Source organism: Podarcis raffonei, chromosome 4 (genome assembly GCF_027172205.1).
Source record: "Podarcis raffonei isolate rPodRaf1 chromosome 4, rPodRaf1.pri, whole genome shotgun sequence".
Taxonomy (NCBI): domain Eukaryota; kingdom Metazoa; phylum Chordata; class Lepidosauria; order Squamata; family Lacertidae; genus Podarcis; species Podarcis raffonei.
This window is the reverse complement of record NC_070605.1, coordinates 28244211-28256317: the sequence shown is the minus strand read 5'-3', so window position 1 is coordinate 28256317 and position 12107 is coordinate 28244211. Positions and strand designations below refer to the sequence as shown.

General features: G+C 42.4%; 1 protein-coding gene across 2 annotated transcripts in view; it reads right to left on the bottom strand.

The window, feature by feature from the left end:
* MTUS2 (microtubule associated scaffold protein 2) overlaps positions 1 to 12107 on the bottom strand; it is a 217993-nt gene that overhangs the window by 44340 nt on the left and 161546 nt on the right. For both annotated transcript variants that reach the window (XM_053385964.1, XM_053385965.1), the window contains one exon: positions 4809 to 5020. In XM_053385964.1, the coding sequence (XP_053241939.1) occupies positions 4809 to 5020 (212 nt within the window). The remainder of the gene's footprint in view (positions 1 to 4808; positions 5021 to 12107) is intronic.

Here is a 12107-nt window from a genome sequence, read left to right as displayed (position 1 = left end):
TATACACATGTAAACGAGCCTAAGTCTATGATTCCAGCCTGTCTTTGAACTGAATCCATGCCTCTTCTTTAATGCCTGCTATGCCAGCAGCAGCAACTGCCTGTACACAGCAGGAGAAGCCTACAGGTCAAATCTATACTTGCTGGATTTCAAAAATCCAGAAATTTACAGTCAGGTCATATGTGTCCTTACCTGCGTGGAAAAGTCCAGGACTGAAATTGGACACAATAAGGACCTGGATGGTAGGATGCTGGTGAGAAAAGGAAATATATTCACACACACTTAACACATACTAAGCATGACACTTCTGCTTTCAGAGCATACTGCTAACCCCATAATTAAAGTGTGTGTGTTTGTATGATATTCTGACATTTCCATACATTCAGATTGCATGCCTAAATGTATGCCAGTGTCAGGACTGGATCAGGACTCTGTGGGCAGCCATTTCTGAATTTGGCCTGGAGGCAAAGGGAGAAGATGGAAACCTAAGAACCATGAAGAAGGAGTTTGAAGGCCAGTATGTATGGAAGTGAGAGCTGGACCATAAAGAAGGCTGATGGCCAAATAATTGATGCTTTTGAATTATGGTGCTGGAGGAGACTCTTGAGAGTCCCATGGACTGCAAGAAGATCAAACCTCTCCATTCTGAAGGAAATCAGCCCTGAGTGCTCACTGGAAGGACAGATCCTGAAGCTGAGACTCCAATACTTTGGCCACCTCATGAGAAGAGAAGACTCCCTGGAAAAGACCCTGATGCTGGGAAAGATTGAGGGCACAAGGAGAAGGGGACAACAGAGGATGAGATGGTTGGATGGTGTTCTTGAAGCTACCAGCATGAGTTTGACCAAACTGCCGGAGGCAGTGGAAGACAGGAGTGCCTGGCGTGCTCTGGTCCATGGGGTCACGAAGAGTCGGACATGACTAAACGACTAAACAACAACAGGTTTTGCTCTTCTGATAAGGCCAAGGCAGGAGGTCCAAGTGCTAGCAATTTCACCTGGCCAGTCCAGAGGTTTTTCTTTGCCTGCCAAACACAAGGGCAAATTCTACGTATTCCTTCCCCTGTTGCACCTGAAGAGGGCACCAATACTTAACCAGGCAAAGTTGTAGGGTAATTGTCAAGCTTATCCACACTTACCTTGTTTCTCATTCTTTGTAGGCTGAGGTCCATGCTCTACCACTCTGCGTCTGAGTGTCTCCTCCCCCAAACTTCCCCCACGAAAACCCAATATTTAAAGCTGAATCAGAGGAGACACTGAACATTAAAGAATAGGTTTTTGTGGGGCAAAAAAAGGGGGGCACTCAGACACCCAGCTTTAAATTGCAGGCCATGCCAGGAAAGGATGGAGGAAAGGTACGGTAAGTGTGGATAAGCCTTTAGCTTCTGTATCTGCTCCTGGTTTTCCAAATCAAGCCCTTGGGCTCTTGAGAGGCAAAACACACATGGATTCATAGTGTCATGCTCTAAGGCAGAACAATAGATGTAATGCTTTATTGTTCAACCATATTCATACTGAGCTTCTTTCAGGGCTGTGAGGTTCTGGCCTCCAACCCTTAGCTGCACCACCAGTCTCTTTCAAGGTAATTAGTGCACATGACAATACAGCTAGAAATGTGTTAGAAAATATTTTGTCTTGTTCAGGCAAGATCTATTATTGGAGAGAAAATATATTAATAATCAAGTTGCAGTCTTATTAGTATCTGTATTTCTTTTGGATGTATAACCTCCATTTTTAAGTGCAAAACTCAGATGGTTCATTTTTTGCTGTTTCAAGATACTCCCTAGCTACCAGAGCTTTAAATATGTGTTAGTTATGTATATTCACAACATTCTGTGTGTGTTTTGATGTTTTAGTAGTCTTCTTAGGTAGATTGTTTATTTTGACAGAGCAGTTTGCAAAATTCTGAATCCTGAAAAAAACACAAAAAACCTTGGACTATGTGAATGAATTATGAATTGAACTGGAACGGAATTAGTTCCTTTATAGAGGTGGTAAACAAGAACTCCTTTTTAAAATGAACTTTCCAAGCACTGTCCTGTGCACACTCACAGGTGATGGCAATGACATTTGAACGATATTAAAAGTTGCAAAGTGTTCTGTATAGTGGAAGCAAAAACCTGCAACAATAACCAGAATTGAAATTTTGAATCCAGTGGATCTTACCTTTCATTTTGAAATAAAGAAAGTCCTGTGAAGCTTGAAAGTTTCCTTTCATTCAACTCTTGTTAAAACCAACCAGTTAAAAGCAACCAAATTATTCTCTTAGAACCAATGTAGGAACCACCCTCTGCTTTACCTATCATGCTATTTTATGTTATTTCCCCAGCAGATGTCACTATTGCCCCTTGTAACACAGAGTTTCAGATTTAATTTTGTTGCTTGAAATTGGGCCAGAGTATTTCTTCATTGATTATTTGACTGGTGTAACTTGCCCTAGGTTGGCAGTAACTGATATTAGAGATTTCCCAGTGTCTTGCTACATGAAATGACCAATTCATTTTAATGCTTGGGAGACAACCGTCACCCAGAGCCAGCATCTTCAGCACCAAGGCCAGCGCACAAAGCAGTCAAGTGCGATGTTCCCAACAATATGTCAATAGTTGCTACAAATGCCTATCCAAGGTCAAAGTTTGACCCTTGCTCATTAGTTCGCTAATTAATAACTAATTAACAGACATCAGTCCATGAGCGTGGTAATCACTCACTGTATAAGTGACTGACTGCCTGTGCCAAACCACTGCTTTCATTTCTCCCCAGTTTCAATGCACAAGATAATAGCAAGATCCCCGTTTGTAGAATTTGTTAAGTGGCTGGCCAAGGAATTTGCACATATAGATCACTCTGAATTTTAGCTCTTTGTTTCGTTTCACAGCCATTTCCTCTGCTTTCCTCTCTTGAAGTACTTACATCACTGCTATAAATCAAATGCAAACAATAAAGTTGGCATGCTGCTTATAAATGGATTCTAAAGGAAGCGGCAAATTAAGACTATAATATGCACCACCCTAATTCTTCTGCTTTGTATGGGGATCCAGCTATGGAACATTTGTTTACTTGACTGATCTCATTCCCTTTTAGCACAGTACATCACTGATGTGTGTGTGGTTCAAAGACTACGTGTAGCCAGAATGAGCCGAGCCATTCTGGTGTTTTTTAGATAAAACATTTAAGTCCCAGTTCCATGGTAGGAAGTAGCTCTGGGGAAACCCAAGCCCGTTGCTGGCTTCTGTCCCATCTTACCTGGCCTTAGAGCAAGTGTGGGGAACATTTGGCCTTCCAGATGTTGCTGAACTACAACTCCCATCAATCCCATAAAGAATAGTCAATGGCCAAGGATGATGGGAGCTGTAGTTCAGCAGCAACCAGAGCAACAAAGGTTCCACACCTGCCCTACAGCTTGTTGATGTGGTCCTCCCCGTCCTCAATAACCCAAACTGGGATCTGGATATCTACCATCTCAGTGCTTTCAAGTTATCTGCACCTGCATGGGACAGATTAGATACTATTCTTACCTGAATTCATTGAACCTGCCTGAAAATTTAATTATTTATTTAAGTTCTAGACTGCCCATTGACCGATAAAGTTGTCTGGCTTTTCTTTTTTTTTGGCCTGCTTATAGAAATACTGTAAAACGTTGCAGCAGTTCTCAACCTGAGGGTCTCCAGATGTTGTTGGCCTACAACTCCCATCATCCCTCTGGCCTTGCTAGCTAGGGGTGATGGGAGTTGTAGTTCAACAACATCTGGGGACCCACATGTTGAGAAAGGCTGGTTTACAGTCTTTTTCTTGCTTTCAGTTTTTGAGTCTCAAAAACGCATGCACTAAAGCAAAACTCTTTCCATATACTCCCAGGTCAGAACTGCTGCCCTAGGTTTCTTCTAATGGAGATGACTCACATTTCGTTTCTACCTATCGGAATTGTGTAACATGTGAATCATCTCCATTAGAAAAACCCAGGGCAGCACTTCTCACCCAGGAGTATTAAAGGCAATTGTTCTATATTGCAGTCCAGATGTTTTGGACTACAAATCCCATTATGACTGAAAACTGGCCATGCTGCCTGAGGCAGATGGGAGTTGTAGTCCAAAACATCCAGCGGGCATGAGAATGGGGAGGACTCATCTACATGTCTATATAACATGTAAGCGTTGCAATATAACAGTCTTAAGTGCACAATCATAAAAGGGAGATGGTGTTCTACTATCCCAGATGTGGCATTGTCAAGAACATTGGGCAGATTAAATGAAGCTGCTACACTAGCAGAACCAGTGCAATGACTCCCGCTAGCACAATGGGACTCCCCCCAGCTCCCCCCCGCCCCCCCACTCCCTTGCACGCTCTCCAAATCTGTTTCTCTCCTCTGTATAGGGGACACATGTTTCTCCTTCGCTGGTAATCTTGGGCTCTAGCATTCCTAATGCAAAGCAACAAAGGCTGCAGACACAGCTGCCAACACACAGCTACCATCTTGCATTTTCTCCTGCTTCAAACAAGGTAACCATTAAGCGCCGTCATTTCCACACAAATTGTTGACACTGTGGCATGTACCTCCCTTGTACTGAAGACTGCAATCCTGGTGCAAGATGGATGGCAATGGCTGAGGTTGCCCTGCTCAATATTGTTCCTTGTTTAAACACTATCTTCACAATTTCCCCCCTCTGACAAAGGTTTTGCATCAGGATCAACATGACACGCCTCTACCACCTACGATAACCAGAAGCCACTGGAAAAGAGGGAAATAATATTGCATGGGTTTAGGTACCACCAAGAACATTTGGAACGTGGATAGCAAAAAAGAAACCTTACTTTCTGAAAGAAATGCTGTGTTGTGATAACAAAGACATCAAAGCCGCAGCCGGTTCTCTTAAGTTCCTCCTGGATGCAGCTGAATTTCCTGGCCTGTTCATCACACTTCTCCTTCATTTGCTGGATGAGCTGCCGCTCAGCCTCTCGAGTTTGCAAGTCAGGCTTGGTGGAAAATCCATTCCTTGGAACAGGTGACCTTTGTTTAGGGTGTCCTGCAAGAAGCAATAAAGAATACCCAAGGCTGTAATCAGTTACTTTATATGTACGGACACAGCTTTTCACAGTTATAAGGCTCTTGAGACTTGCCTCTATGGTTGTTCTTTTTTGTGTGTTTTAAAGAATTTGCTCACAGTACAAAATAAAAGCATCAGCCCATAAAAACAAAACTTTATTCTCAGGGGGAGGGTTCCAGTATGGCGTGGCATGGCTGTAAGTATACGACTTAATAGTTTTATGGATCTTCTAGTCGCTAGTGAATAGTGTTCGATACTCTCAGATTACTGTTTTATATGTGTAGTTAGACAAACCAACATTTTCTGGTGGGAAGGCTTGAGAGTGAGGTATGTTATGTGGAAGACTGCTAAGGACAAATTTGGGAGATATTACTTAGCGGGAGAGGGAAGTGAGATCGCAGCTTCCATATCAGTTACAGTGGTACCTCGGGTTAAGTACTTAATTCATTCCAGAGGTCTGTTCTTAACCTGAAACTGTTCTTAACCTGAAGCACCACTTTAGCTAATGGGGCCTCCTGCTGCCGCCGCGCTGCTGGAGAACGATTTCTGTTCTCATCCTGAAGCAAAGGTCTTAACCTGAAGCACTATTTCTGGGTTAGCGGAGTCTGTAACCTGAAGCGTATGTAACCCGAGGTACCACTGTATTTTGTTTAGTTGCCAATAATGCTGTATATGTGGAGCTTTGTGGTATTTTTGTATTTGATTCTTATTTGTAAGAGAACATTTTGCTTTCCTGTTAATTATGCTGGTTTAAATGTGTGTTTCATACTTGACATTCCTTTCTAGCATTTTATTTTGATATTCTGTAATGTTGCATTTAATGCTTTAAGGCAGGTTGTAAACCACTTTGATAAAACCCGAAATATAAATGGGTATATATCAAAAGAAGGCAGAGCTCTGTGTACCACATGACTCAGCCTGCCCTCCCCCCACTAAGGTAACCTGCTGCCCTTATTTTATCTTAGTTTAGTTAGAAAATATGTGGAAAGAGTAATTTAATATTTAACTGTAAATTTATGTAAGGTTATTTTTTTCTTTGTACGTGTGGATTTAAGATACTGTATGAAATCTATGAATTTCAATAAAGGATTTTATTTTTTTTAAAGGTAACCTGCTGCCCTCAGGTGTGGTGGAAGATGCTATACGGTTACCATTGTTGAAGTAAGATTCTACTGCTAGTCCAGTTGAGGTATGAACATGGAATAGTAGGAGAGAGCCACCCAGGACCAGCCCAAGACATTCTGGCACCTGAGGTGACCCACAAAATGGCACCGCTTCCCCATGAGGGAAGAAGGGAAGGTGTGAAGATTGACACCAGGAAACAAAGGGGGAATAAGGATCTACATCGGGATTCACTGCAGATCTTGTCACCTTGTCTCACCTTGTCTTATGGGTGGGCCGGCCCTGGAGCCATTTTGTCCTTCACCTCAGGCAGCAAAATGTCTTGGGCTGGCTCTAGAGGGAAGAACGATTGTCTCCAACCAAAGCCTCATGTTCAATATACATTGAAAACAGTAGAATAACACTTTTTAAATAAACAGCCATGGCTTCCAGCAAAGAAACTTGGGAGCTGTAGTTTGTTAAGGATGCTGTGAGTTGTTAAGAGACCCCTATTCCTCTCGCAGAGCTGCAATTCCCAGAGTGCTTTAACAGTTAATCTTTCTTCCCAGGGAACTCTGGGAACTGTAGCTCTGTGAGGGTAGTGGGGATCTCCCAACAACTCTCAGCATCCTTAACAAGCTGCAGTTCGCAGGACGCTTTGGCCCATGACAGTATTTTTGCATGGTCTCTTTTGAGCAGCAGAATCCATTTGATGCATCTGAAGCTATATAAGAACAAAAGAATTCAAGCTGTCTTGCAATGCCATGGATAATTTCATAGAGCTGGCATTGGGAAAGAAAACTCAGCTCCGGGATGCCTATGAGACGCTGAATAAGGAATGTGCTTTTTCTCAGGTTATTATTTGAGAGTAGAACTTAAAATATCCATGCATTCATGTTTTAAATCAACTATGCTACACAGGCAAGACACATCCATCCTGCCATCCTTTCACTAACAAGTGACAGCTAAGTTGCCCCACAAGAATTCCCCTTATGTGGCATGAAAGATGTCACTGTGAAAGTGCAATGCTTAAGTTTAACTATGACACACACACATATTTTTTAAAGGATCTACTTATTACCCATGGAGTGGTGGCAGCTCCTGATGCTGTCACTATGATGGGGGGAGAGAAAGATGCAATGGAAACTGTGGGTGGGTTATCACCACTGTCTTGCCTATCTCACAAGGGAATCAGAAAAAAGGGTATTGTCTGTGCATCAGTCTGCCCCAACCTGGTACCCTCGAGATGTTTTGGACTACAACTCCCATCAGTCCCATACACAATGGCCAATATTTAGGGATGATGGGAGTTGCAGTCCAAAAACATATTGAGCATACCAGGTTGGTGTGAACTATTTGGGAGCTGATGCACCAATTGTTCCTTTATGAGATAGGCAAGTTTTTGTCAGTGTTGTCTCCTACCCAGGCTGTCATTGCTTATCTCCTCCTCAAGCACCAGGTTGGGGAAGGGTGATCTATGAAAAGAGTTATGTATTTCCAAGGCCTCACAGCGGAAGGTTTCTATCGCTTTCCTGGGAGATCAGGTAAGCCCCACTATCCCATCATACACTCCACATTTTTTATTAACCACAGTTTACCTTAACTGTGGTCTGTCGAAACAAGTGAACTTCTTAAACTGTGGTTTGAAGTTGGCTTGTTTTAACAAACCATAGTTCAGACGGACTGCAGTTTTTCTACATTCCAACAAAATGAAAAGCTGTGGATAAATAAAAAAAAGAGAATATAGTTTCTGTAGTCCTCCTCATGTTTGTGCCGGAAGAGGGCAAGTCTGAGGCCTACCTCAGCTTATTCCTGTCATGATAAGCCATTGTTTATCAAGACATGTTTTATCATGATTTTGAGAAATTTTACTATTAGATACCCCAATGGACACTGCAAAAGGCATGCAATGACATTTACACAGAAAATAAAGGGGGGGTGTAGTCAAGCCTGAAATAATTAAATAACCCTTTAGCATATTGATGCTGAAGCTTCAATGGAGACTGCAAATGAGTGGGTTTGTGTTTCACACAACTGTCCAGAAGAATAAATAGAATTTTATCACAAGGCTTCAAATCTCAAGGAATTCACTGACCTCATTTCTAGCAACATAGCAAGATAAAACCACTTGGGTTTTATTTCTTTTTAAAAAGAGATCCAGCTAATACATACGAGCCACACTATGCAGTCTGACAGGCCAAGAAACACAATTATTGTGAAACAGGACACAGTTTGGCAGTAATTCCAGCTAGACCTCCCAGCTGCCCTAGATATTTCTACCACCTTTCTACACAATTGTTTTTACACAGCTGACCTCCGCCTTCAAACAGAATCTCCTGTGGCCCAATGATCTGCCACAAGCCTCTTACAAACTGCAGGTGCTGAAGAGCACTTGCGACAAATTTATCTAGAAAGGGTGAATGAGAAAACAGTCTAAGGAATGGAAAATATTCTTCCCAGTGACATTTTAAAACACCAATATGTATGCTTGACTAGAGATGTGAAAAGGCATAGATTTCTGTTCTGTTCTGTTCTGTTCTGTTCTATATTTGCTGTATGCAGTGTTGTTTCTGTTCTGCTGCAGTTCACCTTCATGAAAGCTACATTTTTGCCCCACTGTCTGCTATGGTTAAATTTTACATAATTAATTAATTAATTAAGTGATTCCACACCATTCATCTCAATGCAGAGGAAACAAACTGCAAATGGGGGGGGGTAGTCATCAATTACACATTTGTATATCTCATTTGTGGAATGATCAACAAAGCAAATTCCAAATACATTTGATGAATTGGTTTCAATTCCAGATATGGGACAAATAAGTGAAGATAGGCAATTCCCACTCCTATTTCTGTTGTCATCACAGTCTCTGACATCTCTAGGCTTAAGGCTATATACAGCTATGGATTCCACGGCAGATCTTCAGAGAGATCAGTGGGTGAAGATTTTTGCAACATTGTAAGGCATCATACCATTCCTTCGGGGTTGATCTAAACATTACAGCCTTGCACAATGAATGCAACTTTTTAAATAATATTCAGCTGAAGATGCTCCATACAGACATTTTTTCAGTGAAGTTTTTGCAAATCCCTGTGCTTAATTTCACATTTTCTTTGCCATCCTCTTTATCAACCATAAACTCTGCAGAGCTTATTGAAGGGGCCCAAGCATCATGCTGAGTAAGGGAGCCACATCAGCCGGCTGATTCTGGGAGCTATGAGAGGGCAGCAAATTGCTAGTTTTAAAATGTATTCTTACTGTATTTTCAGTCCCAGGGAGAGGCACTTGTGGGATTTTCTACCTCAGGTGTCAGGGAACTGCCATCGGCTCAGGGAAGAGAGGAGAAGGAGCAAATGGATTACAGAGAGCCCCCAGGGATTGTGAGAAGCAGTACCTCCTCAGTGGAAGAAAGAAGCCACGCCTCCGGTGAGGAGGAGACGCAGGGCTCAGAGGCTGCAAGGCGGTGCCAGGACACTTTGGCTGAGCAAAGCAGGGAGGAGGGAGGTCCCCCAGTGTCCACGCCTTTTGTGCGCAGTAAGCTGAAGCGTAGAGAAAGCAGGCGCAGACTGGGCGTCAAAAGACTACTCTGCTGGGGAAGATTCAAGGATCGCCCACTCTCAGATTCTGCCAGTGAATGAGCCAGCCATGGGAGAGTGGCGCTCTGCACAGAGAAAGTTTATTTTGGCATCAAAAGCAAGGCTTCACAGCCGAGCAGGGAGGCATTTGCCTACTTGCTCTCGATCAACCCCTTGGTTGAAGACCAAGAACTTGGCTAGCTTGGGCTACTATGCACCTTGACACATATGTGTGCCTGATCAGATGCTGGTTCTCAGTGAATTTGCATTTCCTGATATAATGTGTGCTTGAACCTGATGTAAATAATCAAAACAACAGGGGTATGTTTATCTTGTGCGTAAAATTCTGTGCATTTGCGAAAGTCTTGTCCAATGAGCTGATAAATGGAGAAAGCAGATGACACAACCAGGAGCCAGCATCCCAGTATGTTTGTTAGAGGAGGATACTACTGCCTGTGTTGCAGCTGCTGCCTACAATGCCATTGTATTGCCTTTGTGCAGCACAGATGTGCCAAGCAGAAGTTCCAGACAGAAAGGACAAATGGGGGGAAAGGGGAGGCAGTGGCTGTGTTTGCACATAGCACTAAGCCAAGAGGTGTGGCTTAATAAAACATACTGTGCATGAACTGTGTACTCATGCACATAGCCAGATTGCTCTTGCTTCATATGTCAGACGGATTTGTTATCCTCAGGTGGATTTGTTACCCAACTGTGGTTTGTTTCACCCTAAGAAGCCAGGATTTGCAAGCCCACAAGCAGCTATATGGCTAAGGGCTAGCTAGCGATCCTGGCTTGTTCAGGTTAAACAAACCACAGTCCTGAGTTTAGTCATCACGCCACAGTGCTTTGTTTTATCTACTCATGTCTACTACATTTGTTTTTTTATTTTGTATTTTTATGCTGTGAATTGCCTTGAGATCTATGGTTGAAGGGTGGTATACAAATTTAATAAATAACAACAACAACAACAACAACAACAACAACAACAACAACAACAACAACAACAACAATGTCAGGAAAAGAACAGTGTGTGGCAATAACTGGGTTTCCTGCACGGTATGGTATATTAAGGTGAGTAGCTTGGCTTGCTACTACATATAAAAGTGACCAGAGTAATTGGCGTATTTTTGTAAAGGACTTAAGCTGAGGGCGCGGTAGATTTGTAGTGCCAGGTCAAAGCTGTCATTGTAGATTTTTGGCATTTAAGAAATTGTTTTCTGTTCAGAGAGTTAAGTGGGAGGTCAGGGTGGCTTGCGTTAGCATACGGGCCAATTATTTCTATGCCGCCTTTGCCATACTTTGGATATTACTTATAGCTGCTCCAAATCTCTGCTGTACCTGCCGCTGAATCCCTCTAGGATCAAGCTGCCCATCTTCCCTATGATTATGGATAAAAGAAACCACAGCAGGGCTTGGAGAGACACGTGTTTTGTCTCTGAAATGCTTAGAATTCACTTGACAACAAAAGTTGTATAATAGCAAGGTCAGTGAGGCTGCTTCGCAGTGACTTCCTCGAGGACTCCACAGCTAAATTGGCTGGGATTTAATTAAGGAAAATTCCCTGAAATTTTGTCTATCGTCTTCGCCAATTCCCCACAGCCTTACAGTATTTGAAGTGCAAGCCTTTAAGTTGTCCTTCCAAATACTCTGAAATGTCCTTGTAATTTAAACAGTGGTTTTTGTCCTTAGGGATAAACCTGAACTCCTCTATTCACCTGGGGCTAAAAGAACAACTCAGTATGCATATTCTGTCCCCATTCTGCTGTTTTCACATAGAGGACAGAAAATACACTCCTGATGCCGGGACGAATTCCAAATTCCTTTCTGCCACGCTCCTTTAACAGCTGTGAAATTCTGGGGTGTTATGGAGAAGCAGAATGAGACATATTAATGGGTAGAGACATGACTGCTTTAAAATATTTTCAGTCACTTGAACAGCAAGGTTTGGATTTTTAGGATAAAATAATACAAGCAGTATGTCTACCGGAGAGGATTACTGCACATTAAAGGAAACACTGAAAAGCCTTTCCGATGGTCGGATCCAGGCTTTGTCATGCTTTGAATAGACACATTTATTTATTTATTTATTTAAACACAATGGGACTTCAATAAAGTTATGGTGGTGTTGGGAGAGATTCTGAAAGGCCCTCCTAATACCCTTAGGTTTTAGATAACTACTGCCTGGTAACAAATATCTCATTCTTGGACAAGGTGATCAAGATGGTGGTATCTGGCCAGCTAAAAGAGTGTCAAGATGAAGCATCACCTAGACTTATCCAAATGGGATTCTGACGAAACATACAGAAAAAAATCTTTCTGATGGTAAGAGCTGCTCAACAGTGGAACAGTCTCCCTTGGAAGGTTGTGGACTCTTTTTTCCTTGGAGGTTT